At 49.8% G+C, this 23,118-nt stretch overlaps 1 protein-coding gene across 2 annotated transcripts in view; it reads right to left on the bottom strand.

The window, feature by feature from the left end:
- The window catches only part of LDLRAD2 (low density lipoprotein receptor class A domain containing 2), a 171,601-nt gene that overhangs the window by 6,949 nt on the left and 141,534 nt on the right, over positions 1-23,118 (bottom strand). For both annotated transcript variants that reach the window (XM_069741880.1, XM_069741879.1), the window contains exon 4: positions 16,857-17,012. In XM_069741880.1, the coding sequence (XP_069597981.1) occupies positions 16,857-17,012 (156 nt within the window). The remainder of the gene's footprint in view (positions 1-16,856; positions 17,013-23,118) is intronic.

Here is a 23,118-nt window from a genome sequence, read left to right on the forward strand (position 1 = left end):
TCCAAATGCAAAACCACACACCTGGAATCCACCCCTGACCTTTTAACTACTTCATTGATTACAGGTTAACGAGGGAGACGCCTTCAGAGTTAATTGCAGCCCTTAGAGTCCATTGTCCAATTACTTTTGGTCCCTTGAAAAAGAGGACACTATGCATTACAGAGCTATGATTCCTAAACCCTTTCTCCGATTTGGATGTGGAAACTATCATATTGCAGCTGGGAGTGTGCACTTTCAGCCCATATTATATATATAATTGTATTTCTGAACATGTTTTTGTAAACAGCTAAAATAACAAAACTTGTGTCACTGTCCAAATATTTCTGGCCCTAACTGTATATGATTTTACAATTCAACGTAAGAAGGGAGTTGATCACAGCAATGCTGATGGCCTATCTGGCCAAGGCGGTGCGGAACCAGATACGCGCTCGGGAGCTGACCGATAAGTCAACCCCCATGCACGTTCATAAGGAGAGAGGTGTATTGAAATATGTATAGGTGTGAATGTATGACTAGCAGTAACATCTGTCCTGAGACTTCAGGGGTCACAGCATATGTTATCCTGAGAAGGCACTCTCGTGTCTCCAATCTCACCAGGAGGTCTTGCTAAGAACCAGGAAGGGGAAGTGTTTCACACCTTATGGCTCTTTTGAAGAGTGATGTCAATTACAGCCTGACACTATCTATCTATGAGAAACATTACGCAAAGAGTTTCAAAGAAAATAATATTTTTGGTGGAGTGGTCATGGTCCAGTCACAAACCAACAATTATAATATTAACCCGAGGGACTGGTCTAGAAATTTGACCTCCAGGTTGACTCTATAAATTAGGCCTTTACACAAAGAAAGATGTTCACATGTGGGGGAAGCCTGGAAAGCTGATGTGAGCCATTCCATATTTCTCCCTCCCCCAGGGACAGAGAATCAGAATGCAAAGTTCGATATTTCTGTAAGTTTTATCCTTTTATTTTATAACTGTTTTGCATATTTGTATGTCACTTTTTGTTCCCATATTTTTATACCCTTTTTATTGTAAGCATTGTACCTTTTCTATTAAAGCTTAAAACTTTAATAAGTCTGAACCTTGTATGATCTAAAAGAATCCATAGCCTTAAAGTGTGTGATCCTTATGATTGTCAGACAGTAGTAGTAATATTTCCAAGACTCATCGCCCGTGTGTTCATTGAGTGGTGGCAGCGTGTATGAGCAGGTGTGTGGCCTGGGTGATTTATGCTCCCATTACAGCATAGGACAGAGGTTGAATTCTGGACTGAGTGAGAGAGCTAGATTAACCCTTGCAGGCGCAACCCCAAGTAACGTGCTGAGAAGCGGGTATATGACACTGATCTTGTTCCCTGGGGCGCCTGTAGTGTGTTGGAGGTTACTGTTTTTGTAGTTCCTTAGGACGCTTGTAGTGTTTGGGGGGTGACTGTTCTTTTAATGTTAGTGTGGTGAAATATGTATATATCTATATGTGTGTAGTGACATATGTCTAGGGTTATATGTGTGACTAGTGATAATGTAACATCTGTCCTGAAGGCAGGTCTCACCCAGGTGTTAATATGTATTTTCCTGAGACAAGCACACTTCTGTCTCCAAATCTCACCAGGGGGTCTAGCTAGGACCAAAAAGAAAGGGAACATTTGACACCTCCTAGCTCTTGGAAGAGAGATGTCAATTACAGTCTGATAGTATCTCTGTGAGAACTTTTACACAAAGGATCTCAAGAGAAAATACATAGTAACATAGTTAGTAAGGCCGAAAAAAGACATTTGTACATCCAGTTCAGCCTATATTCCATCATAATAAATCCCCAGATCTACGTCCTTCTACAGAACCTAATAATTGTATGATACAATATTGTTCTGCTCCAGGAAGACATCCAGGCCTCTCTTGAACCCCTCGACTGAGTTCGCCATCACCACCTCCTCAGGCAAGCAATTCCAGATTCTCACCGCCCTAACAGTAAAGAATCCTCTTCTATGTTGGTGGAAAAACCTTCCCTCCTCCAGACGCAAAGAATGCCCTCTTGTGCCCATCACCTTCCTTGGTATAAACAGATCCTCAGCGAGATATTTGTATTGTCCCCTTATATACTTATACATGGTTATTAGATCGCCCCTCAGTAGTCTTTTTTTAGATCGCCCCTCAGTCGTCTTTTTTCTAGACTAAATAATCCTAATTTCGCTAATCTATCTGGGTATTGTAGTTCTCCCATCCCCTTTATTAATTTTGTTGCCCTCCTTTGTACTCTCTCTAGTTCCATTATATCCTTCCTGAGCACCGGTGCCCAAAACTGGACACAGTACTCCATGTGCGGTCTAACTAGGGATTTGTACAGAGGCAGTATAATGCTCTCATCATGTGTATCCAGACCTCTTTTAATGCACCCCATGATCCTGTTTGCCTTGGCAGACAAGCTACCTATATTCATTGATAGCGCGGCCATGGTCCAATCGAAAAACAGGCAATTATGATATTAACCTGAGGGGCTGGTCTAGAAATCTGACCTCCAGACCAAACCTACAGATTAGACCTGTATACCTAGAATCGTGTTCACATAATGGGGGCAGCCGAGCTGGTGTGATCCAATCTACATTCATCCTACCCTCAGGGAGCAGAAAGACTACCAAGTTAGATGATTTCTGTAAGTTTTCTCCTGTTATTTTATACTGTTTTGCATAAGTTGCATGTCTTTTTATTATCATATTTTATACCTTTTTCTTATTGTAAGCACAAAACCTATTTGTATTAAAGTATAAAACTTTAACAAATTGAACCTTGAATGTTCTAACAAATCTATAGCCTAAGGTGTGTGAGCCTTATGAGTGGTAGACATTATTAGTACTAATATTTCCAGGACTCATCGCCCATGTGTTCGATGACTGGTGGCAGCGTGTATGAGCGTGTGTGTGGCCTGGGTCGGTGTGTGATTTATGCTCCCATTACAGCATAGGACAGAGGTTGAATGCTGGACTGAGAGAATGGAGATAGATTAACCCTTGCAGGCACAACCCCAAGTCACGTGTGAGAGCAGGCACGTGACGAATTAGTGACACCACGGAGTAAGGGATCCGTGACAGTTAGTGTTTGAGGGGTGACTGTTCGTGTAGTGTTTTGTGTGCGACTGTTCTTGAAGTCCCTGGGGACACATGTAGTGTTTAGGGGGGTGACTGTTCTTGTAATGTTTTGGGGGTGACTGTTTTTGTAGTTCCCTGGGATGCCTGTAGTGTTTGGGGGGTGTGATGAGGGAACAGCCACCATCTTGGAACAGGCATGCTATCAGATTGGCGTGACTCCATTTTGTCTCCTGGTCACAGGAGTGCTCCTGGCCCCCACCTTTTCTAATTAATAAAGTTCCTATTAGTATGCTAACGGGCTGAGCTCAGTGTAAACTGTAGACGGTATTTTAAAAGCTCACTGAGGAAACCACGCCAGCAGGGGGCTTGGAAATGCTTGGGGATTTAATTAAAACACGCATGCCAAGTGGCCACTGGATACACATCTATTATGGCAGCCCAGCCGAACCGTCTCCAACATGGAATTGTGAATTATGGACGCATCGTCCGAGGTACAGGCTCATAAAAAATATTCTCCTTGCCCTAAGGAAATTGTGCATCCAACAGTGTGACTCCCGTGACGGTGGAAGGTCTGAAACCCGAGATATAGGGATCAGCCTCCCACAGGGACCGAATGGGTCCAGGTTTGATCCCAGTACGACCGGCAGAACAAACCACAGGCGCTGGTACTGCCCGTGTGCTGATCCGATCATCCTGAGAGAAGTTATCCCATTTATTAGATATGGGAATAAATCTTGCAGGGAGGCAGAGGGGGTGGAGATTGCTAAGCCCACCCAGCTGCAGGCAGGGGGGCTCAGCCAGGTATAAGAAGAAGCTGAGGTCACTGGGAGGGTCTCACTCCACAGAAGAAGACGATGATGATTTCTTAAGGAACAGGGTATGCCAGCCAGAGGGGGGAGCAAGCACATGCTTTCTGGGGGCTGCCCGGCAACTAAGTTTTTGGACCTGCGGAATGCTATGCCCCCCTGGCTTCCACAAGCGACCTTCAACCTGGTAAATTGACCTCCAGCTTTATACTTTTAAGCCTTGTATTGTTGTTGTTATATTGTACTCTGACTGTAACTCTTGATATATTGTGATTGTATATTTCTTGTAATTATCTAGTGCGCCCTTAAGGCAATTAAATCATAAATTAATTTTGGGCTGATCCTTTTACTCTGATTGCGAATCCTAGGATACCCAGTGGGGGTAACAGGGCAGTCTCCCCGGCGGCCATTTGCTCTAGGTGCAGTTCCCTTACTGACCTGAGAGACAAAGGGGGCGCCGGAGAGCTGGGCCTGTGTAGTGACGTCACGGATAGGTGACGTGGGAGGAAGGGGTAATCCTTCACAGTGGTTGTGCTGTTCCATGTATATTCCTCAGTTTCCATGTATGTTGTTATATTTTACTCTGCTGCCACCCAATGGCCTTTTTCTGTATGGCAGCTTGTTTTTCATGTATTTCTTGTGGGCATGTCTTACATCCGGTTCAGGGGTCAAATCTTCTCTTCCTGTGGCAGCCATTTCCAGTTTACTTTCTGTTGTGAGAGGACGTGCTTTTGAACTGGGCTTAGGAAGGCATCAGTCTTTCGACCACTCTCTCATGCTGCTCACACTTGCAGACACATTTGGTGCTACATCTTACTGTACCCTGTCTACCCTGCATTTCTGGAGAAGTTCTGTATTACCAGTTATACGCTGTATGTCCAGATCTACAAAATAAACAAGTCTGGATTACACAATCCCTGGAGTGCATCATCTCTCTGGACGCTGAGCAGCATTGGTCCTGTCTGCCTCATATCGAGGAAATACGAAGGTACGATTATCTCTCTCACAACTCTTATTAGTCTGCGACACCTTCATTCGCCTCATGTGGGGACAGAACAGTCGAAAGACTGCCTTGAAGCCCGGCCAGAATCACCCTTATATCACTATTCACGTGCCCGCTCTCTGCCCGCTCACATACTCCAGCCCTGCTCTGCTAAGAAATCTCCTGCAGCATCACCTCAGACTGCATTGTACATATAGACTCTCTGTGTATTATACCACACTGCTGCAGATCGTCGGACCGCAGAACCCCACAATTCTCCAACAACACCTTGGGAATCTTATCAGGGGGTCGCAACTAAGCTGCACCGCAATTTCCAGCCCCCAATTTAAAGGTTCAGTTTCTTAAAGGGACAGCGCACCTTAAATCAAAATGGCCGAAAAGGACCTTCCACAGTTCCCCAATGCTGAAACAGAGCAAATACAACCTGATACTGTCCATTATGAAGACCAGGAAGCAGAGCCCGCTTCCACAGCAGACCCAGATGCACGACCAGTACGTTCCATCAAGCCAACATTAAAGGTCCTCGAGAATTACTGTTCCACAAGGGATGAGTTCAATGACAACTTGGACGACCTATGGGAACGAGTCGCCTCCCTTATGTCAAGCGTCCAACGCCATAAAAATGATGCAGCAGGTTTACAGGACACTATAAGACAGCTAGACGTGGCCCACGGCAGATACAAGAGACTGTCCACAAAGTATGCTGCCTTCCTAAAAGAATCTAAAATCGACGAAGCCCTATCAGAGTTAAGCAAGGCAGATTCCACAGACAGAGAAAGGGACGCCGCCGTGCAAGACGCCAAAGATAAAGCGGAGCTTCGTATCACCCATCTGCAAGAAACTAGATCGCACAGGTCAGCCTCGTCTGAACACTCTGCTCGGTCATACAAATCATCCTGCTCAAGAACTTCAGCCCTCAGCGACAGAATCCTAGAGGCCCGTTTAAATGCAGAGCGGTCCAAACTAAGACGTTCATACACCGAAAAGAAAGCAGAAGCAGAGGCTCGAGCAAAGATTCTTCAAACAGAAGCAGAAGCGAAGAGAGCAGAAGCAGAGGCTCGAGCAAAGATTCTTCAAACAGAAGCAGAAGCGAAGAGAGCAGAAGCAGAGGCTCGAGCAAAGATTCTTCAAACAGAAGCAGAGGCTCAAGCAAGGATTCTTCAAACAGAAATGGAGGAAGAAATTGCATTAGCCGAAGTAAAAATACTCGAGCAAGCATTGAAGCAAAACCTCGACCCAATTTGCCTGCCACCACAGGAAGAAGACGACCCAGCTGTTCGTACCAGAGACTACGTGCAGAAACAGATACCTGCAGCGCACACCTTCTCCAGTGACGTTCAACCCAACATTGCGGAAACGTCCAAGTCAGCCCAACCTATGGTGCCAGTATCGCCCACAGCCCCTACAGAGACCCAAGACCGACGCCGTGATGTACCCCCTCAGGAGCAATCATCATCGCAAGACGACCACAAGGCACACTCCAGCCCGCCTCCACAGTTCAAGCAGCAGTCATCGGAATCTCTAGAGGTTAAACCACAGCTCAACCCTGCAGCGACATCATTCTACCCGGGAACAATTCACCTTTCCACGCCACACAGCTTATACGCCCGAGGGGCACCACAAGCTAATATGGTAACAAGGAGTGAAGGATCAGACATGTCCGAGTTTGCCAGGTTCATGGTGAGCAAGGAGCTAATCAGCACTAGCCTCTCAAAATTCGACGACCGTGCAGAGAACTACAGAGCCTGGAAAGCAACCTTCAAGGCCGCCATTGCTGATCTCAACCTATCCGCGGAGCAGGAGCTCGACCTCATGGTAAAATGGTTGGGTCCTGAATCCACAAACCGTATCAAGAGTCTTAGGACCGTCTATGTGGGGCAAGCTGAAGCAGGTCTCGCTGCGGCCTGGCAGAGACTTGAAAGAACCTACGGCAGCGCTGAAGCCATAGAAAAGTCCCTATTCAAGAGACTGCAGAACGTTCCAAGGATCAACCTTAAGGAAGCCCACAAGCTTCTGGATTTAAGTGACCTGCTTATGGAGCTGGAACTTGCTAAAAGAGACCCTCGTCTGTCTGGACTGTGCTACCTGGACACTGCCCACGGGGTGAACCCGATCATCTCAAAGCTGCCACACAGTCTGCAAGAGAAGTGGGCAGTGTGCGTCTCCAGGTATAAAAGGTCACATGACGTCACCTTTCCTCCGTTCATTCAGTTCTGCAAGTTCATTGACGAACAAGCCCAAATGAGGAACGACCCTAGCCTCGACTTCCTGGAGTCTAACACTGCAGCTCCAGCAACACCTTCATCAAGGTATGAAAGCGTCGCACATAGACGCAAGGACTCAAGGAACAGTGTAAGCGTCAGAAAGACTAACCTGCCATCACCTGCAGTACCTGCCGACAAGCAGTACACTATTCCGTCGAGGGATAAGTCTTTCAATCGTGAGTGTCCCATTCACAAAAAACCACACTCACTGAACAAATGTAGAGGCTTCAGGTCCAAAACCATGCAGGAGCGCAAGAAAATCCTCAACGAACTTGGGGTATGTTTCAAGTGCTGTGCTTCATCAGAACACATGGCCAAGGACTGTAAATCTGCCATTAAGTGTGAAGAGTGTCATAGCGACAGACACCCATCAGCCTTGCACCCAGGCTCAGTCACCAGCGATCCAGCAGTCGCAGTTACCTCTGGTCCCGCTACAAACCATGGCGGGGAGCCACAGAATCACGCCAAGTCCACCACAGCTGTGTCCTGCTCATGCTCAGAGGTATGTGGGGAGAATCAAAGTGCTAAATGGTGTGCCAGGATATGCCTAATCAGAGTCTATCCAGAAGGGCAACCAGGGAAGGCGGTAAAAATGTATGCCATCATTGACGATCAGAGCAATCGATCCCTAGCTGGACCTAAGTTCTTTGAAGCCTTTAGAATCAAGGGACCAGCAACGCCCTACACTCTGAATACTTGCTCGGGGCGCATAGAGACTAGCGGCAGAAGAGCACAAGGTTTCATCGCTTCTCCTGTCAATGAAGACGTAGAAATACCCCTACCTACGCTAATTGAATGCGATCAAATACCAGACCAAAGGGATGAGATCCCTACCCCGGAAGCTGCTTTCCACCAACCACACTTAAGGCACCTAGCCAGCGTTATCCCACCTTTGGACACAGATGCTGAAATCCTACTTCTGCTCGGCAGAGACAATTTGAGGATACATAAGGTCCGCCAACAGTGTAATGGTCCTGACTACGCCCCCTACGCCCAGAGACTTGACTTGGGGTGGGTAGTCATAGGAAATGTATGCTTGGACCAAACAGGAGTCCATTCCTTTAAGACGTACGTACGCCGAGACGAGACGGGCGCACTACCTTCTGCAAACCATGTCCTCATCACTATGAGATGAAGGAAAAGCTTCCAGATTCTGTACAGCTGCCTGATGTTATCCCTTCTCCCTATGCAGACGACTTGGGAAAATTGGTGTTTCATACCACTAAGGATGACAACAAAGTAGCCCCATCTATGGAAGACAAGGAATTTGTCAGGATAATGGACAATGAGTTCCTTAAAGGGAACCTGTCACCCCGTTTTTTGAGATTGAGCTATAAATACTGTTAAATAGGGCCTGCGCTGTGTGTTCCTATAGTGTATGTAGTGTACCCCGATTCCCCATGTATGCTGAGAAATAACTTACCAAAGTCGCCGTTTTCGCCTGTCAATCAGGCTGGTCAGGTCGGGAGGGCGTGGTGACATCGGTGGTTCTTCCTCAGCTTTACGTTGGTGGCGTAGTGGTGAAGACACAGCGCGCGATCTGCGCTGTAATCCCTTGCATCGGTGGGGGCGGCCATCTTCCTGGGGCCGCGCGTGCGCAGATCGAGTGCTCTGCTGCACGGGGCTTCAGGAAAATGGCCGCGGGATGCCGCGCGTGCGCATTAGAGATCGCGGCGGCCATTTTCCCAAAGCCGAGATGCAAACTCGGCTTTGGGAAAATGGCCGCCGCGATCTCTAATACGCACGCGCGGCATCCCGCGGCCATTTTCCTGAAGCCCCGTGCAGCAGAGCACTCGATCTGCGCACGCGCGGCCCCAGGAAGATGGCCGCCCCCACCGATGCAAGGGATTACAGCGCAGATCGCGCGCTGTGTCTTCACCACTACGCCACTACGCCACCAACGTAAAGCTGAGGAAGAACCACCGATGTCACCACGCCCTCCCGACCTGACCAGCCTGATTGACAGGCGAAAACGGCGACTTTGGTAAGTTATTTCTCAGCATACATGGGGAATCGGGGTACACTACATACACTATAGGAACACACAGCGCAGGCCCTATTTAACAGTATTTATAGCTCAATCTCAAAAAACGGGGTGACAGGTTCCCTTTAAGGACGAAACCAATCACTGGGTTTTCCCCTTACCCTTCCGAGCTACCAGGGTAAGGCTCCCGAACAATCGTGAACAAGCCTTGTCCAGATTTAACTCTCTCCAGCGCACGCTAAGCAATAAACCGGAGATGAAAGAACACATTGTCACCTTTATGGGCAAAATATTCCATAACAACCATGCGGAGCCAGCGTCTCCCTTAAAGGAAAACGAGGAGTGCTGGTACCTACCCTCATTTGGAGTATATCACCCGAAGAAACCTAAACAAATTAGAGTTGTCTTTGATTCAAGCGCCAAACATCAAGGCGTATCTCTCAATGATGTCCTCCTCACAGGTCCTAATCTGACAAACAACCTAGTAGGAGTGTTGATGAGGTTCAGGAAAGAGCCCATTGCCATCACCGCCGACATTGAACAGATGTTCCACTGTTTCATAGTCCGAGAGGACCACAGGAATTTCCTCAGGTTCCTGTGGTACAAGGACAATGACCCCAGCAAAGAGATGGTGGAGTATCGCATGCGGGTGCACGTATTCGGGAACAGCCCTTCACCCGCTGTGGCAACATATGGCCTGCGGAGAACCGCACAAGAAGGAGAGTCCGAGTATGGAACAGACGCCAGAGACTTTGTAGAGAAAGACTTCTACGTAGATGATGGACTAAAATCTCTACCTACAGAAGAAGCTGCAATCGACCTACTCAAAAGGACCCAACATATGCTGTACCGAGCTAAGCTTAGACTGCACAAAATTGCTTCAAACAGCCCGGCTGTCATGAGAGCCTTTGAGTCAAGCGACCACGCACCTGGATTCAAGGACATAGACCTGGGACCAGACCGTCCGCCTGTGCAGAGAAGCTTAGGCCTGAGGTGGAACCTGTCAGCCGACACCTTCGGATTCCAAATCAACTGTGCAGACAAACCATTCACTAAACGTGGTGTCCTGTCAGTGGTAAATAGCCTGTATGACCCACTGGGATTCGTAGCACCAATTACCATACAAGGTAAATCCCTTCTGAGACAGCTGTCCGAAACTGTCAAGGACTGGGATACCCCTCTACCTCCTGATAAGGAACCAAAATGGGAAACCTGGAAGCAGTCTTTGTGTGCCTTGGATAAAATCCATATAACGAGATGCTACGCTGGAATCTCACTTGCTGCTAGCACTAGGACAGAACTCCATGTGTTCTCGGATGCATCCACGGAGGCCATTGCAGCTGTTGTCTACCTGAAGGTAACGGGATCTGACAATCAAGATCATGTTGGGTTCGTTTTCGGCAAAGCTAAGTTGGCTCCCAAGCCTGACCACACTATTCCCAGGCTGGAACTCTGTGGGACTGTGCTTGCAGTAGAACTCGCAGACTTTATTCAGCATGAGCTGGACACTCACATAGATGACGTACAATACTACAGTGACAGTAAAGTTGTCTTAGGTTACATCTACAACCAAACAAGGCGCTTCTACGTGTACGTCAGTAACCGCATTGAGAGAATAAGAAGGTCTTCCAAACCTGAACAGTGGCACTATATCCCATCTGAACTTAATCCAGCCGACCATGCCACTAGACCTATGTCTATAAATTCCTTTGCTAACTCTTCTTGGCTTTCAGGTCCAAAGTTTCTGCTGGAACAGAAGGGAAGTGAATATGTTCAGGAAGTCTTCAGCATCCAGGATCCGGACGATGATCCAGAAGTCCGCTCCGAGGTCAGTGCTCTGGCCACGAATGCTAAACCAACCTCCTCCCTCGGTTGCCAGTGCTTCAAAGCTTCTCCAATTGGATGAAACTCATTAAGACTATTGCAAGGTTAGTCCACATTGCGAGATCTTATCACAAGCCACATGGAGACAAAGACTGTCATGGTTGGCACGTCTGCCAAAAAATACTCACTATCGAGGACATTCCGGTAGGATAAACTATGAACAGAACACTGCACTACTATTTGTCCATTGGATTACAGTGGGTCAGAGATAGTTTGGCCTAGTGCGGCTTCTCTGATCCGAAGATGGGTTTTCCATTGGATTATCTCAGGAACTGACTTAATGTCTTGTTTAAAGTTATTATTGCATTACATGCATGTTTGGTTTCACTTTCTAGGTTGTTGGACTTTTTAAGGACATTGATATAGTGAAATCCCTTATGGAATTTCAGACGGGGAGTGTGCTGTTCCATGTATATTCCTCAGTTTCCATGTATGTTGTTATATTTTACTCTGCTGCCACCCAATGGCCTTTTTCTGTATGGCAGCTTGTTTTTCATGTATTTCTTGTGGGCATGTCTTACATCCGGTTCAGGGGTCAAATCTTCTCTTCCTCTGGCAGCCATTTCCAGTTTACTTTCTGTTGTGAGAGGACGTGCTTTTGAACTGGGCTTAGGAAGGCATCAGTCTTTCGACCACTCTCTCATGCTGCTCACACTTGCAGACACATTTGGTGCTACATCTTACTGTACCCTGTCTACCCTGCATTTCTGGAGAAGTTCTGTATTACCAGTTATACGCTGTATGTCCAGATCTACAAAATAAACGAGTCTGGATTACACAATCCCTGGAGTGCATCATCTCTTCAGATGCTGAGCAGCATTGGTCCTGTCTGCCTCATATCGAGGAAATACGAAGGTACGACTCTTTCTCTCACAACTCTTATTAGTCTGCGACACCTTCATTCGCCTCATGTGGGGACAGAACAGTGGTGGTAGCGGTGTGGATCTCATTGGACCTCTGTCCACTCCCAGTCGCTCCGGGAAATGCTTCATATTAACGGTAGTGGACTATGCCACTCGGTACCCGGAGGCGGTCGCTTTGTCGTCCATTCGGGCTGACAAAGTGGCCACTGCCTTACTGGAGATCTTCTCCAGAGTGGGGTTTCCCCAGGAAATGCTCACCGACCGAGGGACCCAGTTCATGTCCCAGCTGATGGAGTCTCTCTGTAAGCAGATCCAGGTGCAACATCTGGTAGCCAGCCCTTTTCACCCACAGACCAATGGCCTGTGTGAGCGGTTCAACGGCACCTTAAAGCAGATGCTTAAGATGTTGGTCGACTCCCACGGGAGAGATTGGGAGCGGTATCTCCCACACCTTCTATTTGCCTACCGGGAGGTTCCACAGGCCTCAACGGGGTTCTCCCCCTTTGAGCTCCTGTATGGGCGACGTGTACGGGGGCCCCTTGCTCTGGTGAAGGAAGCGTGGGAAGGAGATTTGGCCACCCCTGGAGTGTCGGCCATTGAATATGTTGTGCGCTTCCGGGACAGAATGACGGCCTTGACACGGCTGGTGCATGACAATATGGCCCAGGCCCAAGCTGACCAGAAGCGGTGGTACGACCAGAATGCTTGCGAGAGGACCTACCAGGTGGGTCAAAAGGTGTGGGTACTGGTCCCCGTCCCACAGAACAAGCTTCAGGCAGCCTGGGAGGGTCCATACCTCGTGCACCAGCAGCTCAACGCCGTCACCTATCTGGTCACCCTGGACCACGCCCGTGGAAGGAGGAAGGCCTTCCACGTGAACATGATGAAGGCACATCATGAGCGGGAGGATTGTGCCCACCCAGTGTGCAACCTCCCGGAGGAAGGTGAGGTAGAAACCCTCCTGGATCTGCTCACCCAAGCCAAGGCGGGTGGATCCATCGAGGATGTGGGGGTTGGCCACCAGCTCTCGGAGGACCAACGCTCCCAGCTGGGGGTCACCCTACACCCCTTTCGGGAGCTGTTCAGCAGCCTGCCCGGAAGGATTGAGGCAGCCGTCCATGATGTGGACACCGGCAATCACCCCCCGATCCGGCGTTCAGCATATCGGGTCTCTCTCGAGGTGCAGCAGCACATGCGCCAAGAGATAGACGAGATGCTGAAGCTGGGGGTGATCCAAGCGTCCAACAGCGCGTGGGCTTCGCCTGTAGTCCTCGTCCCTAAAAAGGACCGAACTACGCGGTTCTGCGTGGACTACCGGGGGCTCAACGCTGTGACAGTCACCGATGCGTACCCCATGCCGCGCATCGATGACCTGCTCGATCAGCTGGCCGGGGCCAAGTACCTGACCATCATGGATCTGAGCAGGGGATATTGGCAGATTCCCCTGACCCCTAAGGCACGGGAACGCTCTGCCTTTATCACCCCATTTGGACTGTACGAGTCCACGGTGATGCCCTTTGGCATGAAGAACGCCCCTGCCACTTTTCAGCGGATGGTCAACACGCTGCTCAAGGGACTGGAAGGGTATGCGACTGCGTACCTGGATGACATTGCCATCTTCAGTCCCACCTGGGAAGATCACCTACAGCACCTGGCGCAGGTGTTGGGGAGGATCCAGAGGGCAGGGTTGACCATTAAGCCGGAAAAGTGCCAGCTGGGTATGAGTGAGGTCCAGTATCTGGGACACCGGGTAGGTGGGGGAGCTCTAAAGCCAGAGCCCGGGAAGGTGGATGCCATCACCTCCTGGCCCTCCCCCAGGACCAAGAAGCAGGTGATGTCCTTCTTGGGGACTGCCGGGTACTATGGGAGGTTTGATCCACACTATAGCACCCTGGCCAAGCCCCTGACGGACCTCACCAAGAAGAAGCTGCCCGTCGCAGTCGACTGGACAGTCGCCTGCGAGACAGCTTTCCAGGCACTCAAAACCGCCTTGTCTAGCTCTCCGGTACTACAGGCATCCGACTTCACGCGGCCGTTCGTAGTACAGACCGACGCCAGTGACTTTGGCCTCGGTGCTGTGCTCAGCCAGGTCGACACTACGGGACATGAACACCCCGTTTTGTACCTGAGCCGGAAGCTCCTGCCGAGGGAAGTGGCCTATTCCACGATGGAGAAGGAATGTCTGGCAATTGTATGGGCCCTGCAACGTCTGCAGCCATACTTGTACGGACGCCACTTCACCGTGGAAACAGACCACAACCCCCTCAGCTGGTTACACTCGGTCTCTGGGACGAATGGGAGGTTGCTACGCTGGAGCCTGGCTCTCCAGCAGTATCACTTCAGCATTCGCCACAGAAGCGGCAGAGACCATGGTAATGCCGATGGGTTGTCCCGGCAAGGAGAAGGTGTGGATGGGCGCATGGGGGAACACAGGAATGTGATGCCCCCTAGCGCCCTCTAAAGCAGGGAGGTGTGATGAGGGAACAGCCGCCATCTTGGAACAGGCATGCTATCAGATTGGCGTGACTCCATTTTGTCTCCTGGTCACAGGAGTGCTCCTGGCCCCCACCTTTGCTAATGAATAGAGTTCCTATTAGTATGCTAACGGGCTGAGCTCAGTGTAAACTGTAGACGGTATTTTAAAAGCTCACTGAGGAAACCACGCCAGCAGGGGGCTTGGAAATGCTTGGGGACTTAATTAAAACACGCATGCCAAGTGGCCACTGGATACACATCTATTATGGCAGCCCAGCCGAACCGTCTCCAACATGGAATTGTGAATTATGGATGCATCGTCCGAGGTACAGGCTCATAAAAAATATTCTCCTTGCCCTAAAGAAATTGTGCATCCAACAGTGTGACTCCCGTGACGGTGGAAGGTCTGAAACCCGAGATATAGGGATCAGCCTCCCACAGGGACCGAATGGGTCCAGGTTTGATCCCAGTACGACCGGCAGAACAAACCACAGGCGCTGGTACTGCCCGTGTGCTGATCCGATCATCCTGAGAGAAGTTATCCCATTTATTAGATATGGGAATAAATCTTGCAGGGAGGCAGAGGGGGTGGAGATTGCTAAGCCCACCCAGCTGCAGGCAGGGGGGCTCAGCCAGGTATAAGAAGAAGCTGAGGTCACTGGGAGGGTCTCACTCCACAGAAGAAGACGATGATGATTTCTTAAGGAACAGGGTATGCCAGCCAGAGGGGGGAGCAAGCACATGCTTTCTGGGGGCTGCCCGGCAACTAAGTTTTTGGACCTGCGGAATGCTATGCCCCCCTGGCTTCCACAAGCGACCTTCAACCTGGTAAATTGACCTCCAGCTTTATACTTTTAAGCCTTGTATTATTATTGTTATATTGTACTCTGACTGTAACTCTTGATATATTGTGATTGTATATTTCTTGTAATTATCTAGTGCGCCCTTAAGGCAATTAAATCATAAATTAATTTTGGGCTGATCCTTTTACTCTGATTGCGAATCTTAGAATACCCAGTGGGGGTAACAGGGCAGTCTGCCCGGCGACCATTTACTCTAGGTGCAGTTCCCTTACTGACCTGAGAGACAAAGGGGGCGCCGGAGAGCTGGGCCTGTGTAGTGACGTCACGGATAGGTGACGTGGGAGGAAGGGGTAATCCTTCACAGGGGGTAACTGTTTTAACGTTATTGTTTGACGGTGACTGTTCTTTTAGTGTTTGGGGGGTGACTGTTCTTGTACTGTTTTGGGTGTGACGGTTCTTGTTCCCTGGGATGCCTGTAGTGTTTAGGGGGTAACTGTTCTTTTAATGTTAGTGTTTGGGGGGGTGACTGTTCTTGTAGCCCCCGATGACACCTGCAGTGTATGGGGGGTGATTGTTCTTCTGGTCTCCGGGAACACCTGTAGTGCTTGGGGGGTGACTAATCTTGTAGTGTTTAGGGGGCCGTGAATGTTTTTGTAGTTCCCTGGGACTCCTATACTGTTTTGGGGGGGAGGGTAATTGTTCTTTTAATGTTAGTGTTTGGGACGCCTGCAGTGTTTGGGGGTGCGGGGTGTGACTGTTCTTTTAGTCCCTGGGGACACCTGTAGTGCTTGGGGGGGTGACTGTTCTTGTAGTAGTTTTGGGAAGGGGTGCCTTTGCTTATAGTCCCTGGGGACACCTGCAGTGTTTGGGGGTGACTGTTCTTGTAGTCCCGTGTGACACCTGTAGTGCTTGGGGGTGACTGTTCTTGTAGTCCCGTGTGACACCTGTAGTTCTTGGGGGGGGGGGGGGTGACTGTTCTTGTAGTCCCCGGCGACACCTGTAGTGCTTGGGGGTGACTGTTCTTGTAGTCCCCAGCGACACCTGTAGTTTTTGGGGGGTGACTGTTCTTGTAGTCCCCGGCGACACCTGTAGTGTTTGGGGGGTAACTGTTCTTATAATCTTAGTGCTTGGTCTATACATTCCAAACACCACGATGGTTTGTTTGTATTTTTGCAGAAAAAATGTACAAGCTCCCAAAATGGCAGTAAAAATGCTGTGGTTTCTCAATGCTTTCAGAGTCACGGCAAACACCACATCTTGTGTGACTCCGGTGAATTCTTGGCTGGAGGCATGTGGGAGATGACGCAGCATCGGTGACACCCACTCACGTCCATCACCCATGGGGCGCCGGCTACTCCTGTGCTACGTGTTGTGCACCACGCTGACTGACCATTACTGACTCATAATATGTTAGTAGGATGGCGTCCAATGCTCAAAGAACCACAAGCATCAGCAAATCCCTGGTTACTGACACCTGTGACTGGCGATTGCATGGCTACAGAAAAGAGGGCCCAGGCACAGTCAGCCTCTGATGGACCTTCCATGTACTACAAGCAGCACCTAATGTCACCGGGACAGAGGGTCAGACACGGTAAAATACAACGTGCGCGATCCATGTCCCTTCTGACTGATGAGACAGCCGGGTGTCCACGTATGCCCACCATTCAGTGGACCCTCAGAAGAATGTCATGTACCTAAGCTGGAGCCGTGAGGTCGGACAACGTCTGGAACAAGCGACTTCTGGTTGGCCTCATTCCCACAGGTGAGATTTCCCACCAGCAACTGCAGGTCTGGTACAGTAGTCGTCCCGGGGGTTTTGGCTTCAGCCGGAGTTCTGGTGCCGATGGTACCTGCCAAACAATCATACACATGAGGAACAGTGGGGGTCCGATCTGTTAATGGGGGAACATCTGCTTTTTTTCTCTGAGGTGATCAGCGCCATTCACAACACATGCAGGAGATATGAGGGACCCCCGTCCTTCCTCCACAGACCCCGGCTGGTCAGAGCAGAGACATGAGGGACCCCCGTCCTTCCTCCCCAGACCGTGGCTGGTCAGAGCAGAGATATGAGGGACCCCCGTCCTTCCTCCCCAGACCGCGGCTGGTCAGAGCAGAGATATGAGGGACCCTCGTCCTTCCTCCCCAGACCCCGGCTGGTCAGAGCAGAGATATGAGGGACCCCCATCCTTCCTCCCCAGACCCCGGCTGGTCAGAGCAAAGACATGAGGGTCCCCCATCCTTCCTCCCCAGACCCCGGCTGGTCAGAGCAGAGACATGAGGGACCCCCGTCCTTCCTCCCCAGACCTTGGCTGGTCAGAGCAGAGACATGAGGGACCCCCGTCCTTCCTCCCCAGACCACGGCTGGTCAGAGCAGAGACATGAGGGACCCCCGTCCTTCCTCCCCAGACCCTGGCTGGTCACAGCAGAGACATGAGGGACCCCCGTCCTTCCTCCCCAGACCCCGGCTGGTCAGAGCAAAGACATGAGGGACCCCCGTCCTTCCTCCCCAGACCCCGGCTGGTCAGAGCAGAGACATGAGGGACCCCCGTCCTTCCTCCCCAGACCCCGGCTGGTCAGAGCAGAGACATGAGGGACCCCCATCCTTCCTCCCCAGACCCCGGCTGGTCAGAGCAGAGACATGAGGGACCCCCGTGCTTCCTCCCCAGACCCCGGCTGGTCACAGCAGAGACATGAGGGACCCCCATCCTTCCTCCCCAGACCCTGGCTGGTCAGAGCAGAGACATGAGGGACCCCGTCCTTCCTCCCCAGACCCCGGCTGGTCAGAGCAGAGATATGAGGGACCCCCGTCCTTCCTCTCCAGAGCACGGCTGGTCAGAGCAGAGACATGAGGGACCCCCGTCCTTCCTCCCCAGACCCCGGCTGGTCAGAGCAGAGATATGAGGGACTCCCGTCCTTCCTCAGACCCCGGCTGGTCAGAGCAAAGACATGAGGGACCCCCGTCCTTCCTCCCCAGACCGCGGCTGGTCAGAGCAGAGACATGAGGGACCCCCATCCTTCCTCCCCAGACCCTGGCTGGTCAGAGCAGAGACATGAGGGACCCCGTCCTTCCTCCCCAGACCCCGGCTGGTCAGAGCAGAGATATGAGGGACCCCCGTCCTTCCTCTCCAGAGCACGGCTGGTCAGAGCAGAGACATGAGGGACCCCCGTCCTTCCTCCCCAGACCCCGGCTGGTCAGAGCAGAGATATGAGGGACTCCCGTCCTTCCTCAGACCCCGGCTGGTCAGAGCAAAGACATGAGGGACCCCCGTCCTTCCTCCCCAGACCGCGGCTGGTCAGAGCAGAGATATGAGGGACCCCCGTCCTTCCTCCCCAGACCCTGGCTGGTCAGAGCAGAGACATGAGAGACCCCCGTCCTTCTTCAGACCCCAGCTGGTCAGAGCAGAGATATGAGGGATCCCCATCCTTCCTCCCCAGACCCCGGCTGGTCAGAGCAGAGATATGAGGGACCCCCGTCCTTCCTCCCCAGACCCCGGCTGGTCAGAGCAAAGACATGAGGGACCCTGTCATGATCCCAATGGCAGGGGATCACAAAAGGACAAGCACAAAAAACAAAACAAGCTCTAGGGTGATGGAAACTGAGCTGACCGCGATCCTGAACCTAAACACACAACTAGCTGTAGCCGGGGAACGTGCCTACGATGATTCCTAGACATCTCGCGCCAGACGAAGGACTAACTTTCCCTATTAGAAGAAACAAAGACCTCTCTTGCCTCCAGAGAAACACCCCACAGGAATAGCAGCCCCCCACATGTAATGACGGTGAAATGAGAGGAAAGCACATACGTAGTTATGAAAACAGATTCAGCAAAATGAGGCCCGCTAAAGCTAGATAGCAGAGGATACAAAAGTGAACTGCGCGGTCAGCGAAAAACCCTACAAAAAAACCATCCTGAAATTACTTGAACTCATGTGCCAACTCATGGAACATGAGGAGTAATATCAGCCCACTAGAGCAACCAGCAAAAAGGAATCACATATCTGCAAGCTGGACTAAGACAAAAATTAAGCAAAACGTGGAACAGGAAAATCAAAAACTTAGCTTGTCCTGAAGATGATAGAAGCGGGAAGCAGAGGAAACAAGACACACTGATTACATTGATAGCCGGCGAGGAAATGACAAGAAAGCCAGGTTAAATAGGAAACTCCCATATCCTGATAGAACAGGTGGACACCAGAGACCGCAGAGAACACAAGTCACCCAGTACCATCTGTAACCACCAGAGGGAGCCCAAAAACAGAATCCACAACAGTACCCCCCCCTTGAGGAGGGGTCACCGAACCCTAACGAGAACCACCAGGGCGACCAGGATGAGCCCTATGAAATGCACGGACCAAATCAGCAGCATGAACATCAGAGGCAACCACCCAAGAATTATCCTCCTGACCATAACCCTTCCACTTGACCAAATATTGGAGTTTCCGTCTGGAAACACGAGAATCCAAGATCTTCTCCACAACATACTCCAATTCTCCCTCCACCAGCACCGGAGCAGGAGGCTCAAGCGAAGGAACAACAGGTACCTCATACTTCCACAACAGGTACCTCATACTTCCGCAACAACGACCGATGGAACACATTATGAATAGCAAACGATGCCGGGAGATCCAAACGAAACGACACAGGGTTAAGAATTTCCAAGATCCTATAGGGACCGATGAACCGAGGCTTGAACTTAGGAGAAGAGACCTTCATAGGAACAAAACGAGAAGACAACCACACCAAGTCCCCAACAAGAAGTCGAGGACCCACGCGGCGACGGCGATTAGCAAACTGCTGAGCCCTCTCCTGGGACAACTTCAAATTGTCCACCACATGACTCCAAATCCAATGCAACCTATCCACCACCATGTCCACTCCAGGACAATCAGAAGGCTCCACCTGACCAGAGGAAAAACGAGGATGAAACCCCGAATTACAAAAGAAAGGAGAAACCAAGGTAGCAGAACTAGCCCGATTATTAAGGGCAAATTCGGCAAGCGGAAAAAAGGTAACCCAGTCATCTTGATCAGCAGAAACAAAACACCTTAAATAAGTTTCCAAGGTCTGATTAGTTCGTTCCGTCTGGCCATTCGTCTGAGGATGGAATGCAGACGAAAAGGACAAATCAATGCCCTTCTTAGCACAGAACGTCCGCCAAAATCTAGACACAAACTGGGATCCCCTGTCAGAAACAATGTTCTCCGGAATCCCATGCAAACGAACCACGTTCTGAAAAAACAGAGGGACCAACTCAGAGGAGGAAGGTAACTTAGGCAAGGGTACCAGATGAACCATCTTAGAAAAGCGGTCACACACAACCCAGATGACGGACATTTTTTGAGAGACAGGGAGATCCGAAATAAAGTCCATGGAAATGTGCGTCCAAGGCCTCTTCGGGATAGGCAAAGGTGACAACAATCCACTGGCCCGAGAACAGCAAGGCTTAGCCCGAGCGCAAACTTCACAAGACTGCACAAAAGAACGCACATCCCTCGACAAGGAAGGCCACCAAAAAGACCTGGCCACCAAGTCTCTAGTACCAAATATTCCAGGATAACCTGCCAACGCAGAAGAATGGACCTCGGAGATGACTCTACTGGTCCAATTATCCGGAACAAACAGTCTTTCAGGCGGACAACGATCAGGTTTATCCGCCTGAAACTCCTGCAAAGCACGTCGCAAGTCTGGGGAGACAGCCGACAAAATCACCCCATCCCTAAGGATACCAGTGGGCTCAGAATTTCCAGGGGAGTCAGGCACAAAACTCCTAGAAAGAGCATCCGCCTTCACATTCTTTGAACCTGGCAGGTATGAAACCACAAAATCGAAACGGGAGAAAAACAGTGACCAACGAGCCTGTCTAGGATTCAGACGCTTGGCAGACTCAAGGTAAATCAGATTTTTGTGATCAGTCAAGACCACCACACGATGTCTAGCACCCTCAAGCCAATGACGCCACTCCTCAAATGCCCACTTCATGGCCAAAAGCTCCCGATTACCAACATCATAATTCCGCTCAGTGGGCGAAAACTTTCTAGAAAAGAACGCACATGGCTTCATCACTGAGCCATCGGAGCTTCTCTGTGACAAAACCGCCCCCGCTCCAATCTCGGAAGCATCAACCTCAACCTGAAAAGGAAGCGAAACATCTGGCTGACGCAACACAGGAGCAGAAGAAAACCGGCGCTTAAGTTCCTGAAAGGCCTCCACAGCCGCAGGAGACCAATCAGCAACATCAGCACCCTTCTTAGTCAGATCCGTCAAAGGCTTAACAACACTAGAAAAATTAGTTATAAAACGACGATAGAAATTAGCAAAGCCCAAGAACTTCTGTAGACTCTTAAGAGATGTAGGCTGCGTCCAGTCACAAATAGCCTGAACCTTGACGGGATCCATCTCAATAGTAGAAGGGGAAAAAATATACCCCAAAAAAGAAATCTTCTGGACTCCAAAGAGACACTTTGAACCTTTTACAAACAAAGAATTGGCCCGCAGGACCTGAAACACCTTCCTGACCTGCTGAACATGGGACTCCCAGTCATCCGAAAAAACCAAAACATCATCCAAATACACAATCATAAATTTATCCAGATATTCACGGAAAATATTGTGCATAAAGGACTGGAAGACAGAAGGAGCATTAGAAAGTCCAAAAGGCATCACCAAATACTCAAAATGGCCCTCAGGCGTATTAAATGCGGTTTTCCACTCATCACCCTGCTTTATCCGCACAAGATTATACGCACCCCGAAGATCAATCTTAGTGAACCATTTAGCCCCCTTAATGCGATCGAACAAATCAGTCAACAATGGCAAAGGATACTGATATTTGACCGTAATCTTATTCAAAAGACGGTAATCTATACAAGGCCTCAAGGAACCATCTTTTTTGGCCACGAAAAAAAACCTGCTCCCAAAGGGGACGAAGATGGACGGATATGTCCCTTTTCCAAGGACTCCTTAACATAATCCCGCATAGCAGTATGCTCTGGCACTGACAGATTGAACAAACGACCTTTAGGAAATTTACTGCCAGGAATCAAATCTATAGCACAATCGCAATCCCTGTGAGGAGGAAGCGACTTGAGCTTAGGCTCCTCAAAAACATCCCGATAATCAGACAAAAATACAGGAACCTCAGAAGGAGTAGATGAAGCGATAGAAATCGGAGGTGCATCATCATGAACCCCCTGACATCCCCAGCTTAACACAGACATCGTTTTCCAGTCCAAGACTGGGTTATGAGTTTGTAACCATGGCAGACCAAGCACTAAGACATCATGTAAATTATACAGTACCAGGAAGCGAATCACCTCCTGATGAACGGGAGTCATACGCATGGTCACTTGTGTCCAGTACTGAGGTTTATTCATAGCCAAAGGTGTAGAGTCAATTCCTTTCAAAGGAATAGGGACTTCCAGAGGTTCCAGACTAAACCCACAGCGGTTGGCAAATGACCAATCCATAAGACTCAGGGCAGCGCCTGAATCCACATAGGCATCGACGGAAATGGCTGATAATGAACAAATCAGAGTCACAGATAGAATGAACTTAGACTGTAAAGTACTAATGGCAACAGACTTATCAACCTTTTTTGTGCGTTTAGAGCATGCTGATATAACATGAGCTGAATCACCACAATAAAAACACAACCAATTTTTCCGCCTATAGTTTTGCCGTTCACTTCTGGACTGAATTCTATCACATTGCATTGTCTCAGGTGCCTGTTCAGAAGACACCGCCAAATGGTGCACAGGTTTGCGCTCCCGTAAACGCCGATCAATCTGAATAGCCATAGTCATAGACTCATTCAGACCTGTAGGCGCCGGGAACCCCACCATAACATCTTTAATGGCCTCAGAGAGGCCATCTCTGAATCTTGCAGCCAAGGCGCACTCATTCCACTGAGTAAGCACCGACCATTTCCGAAATTTCTGACAATATATTTCTGCTTC

Source organism: Ranitomeya imitator, chromosome 10, assembly GCF_032444005.1.
Source record: "Ranitomeya imitator isolate aRanImi1 chromosome 10, aRanImi1.pri, whole genome shotgun sequence".
Lineage (NCBI taxonomy): Eukaryota > Metazoa > Chordata > Amphibia > Anura > Dendrobatidae > Ranitomeya > Ranitomeya imitator.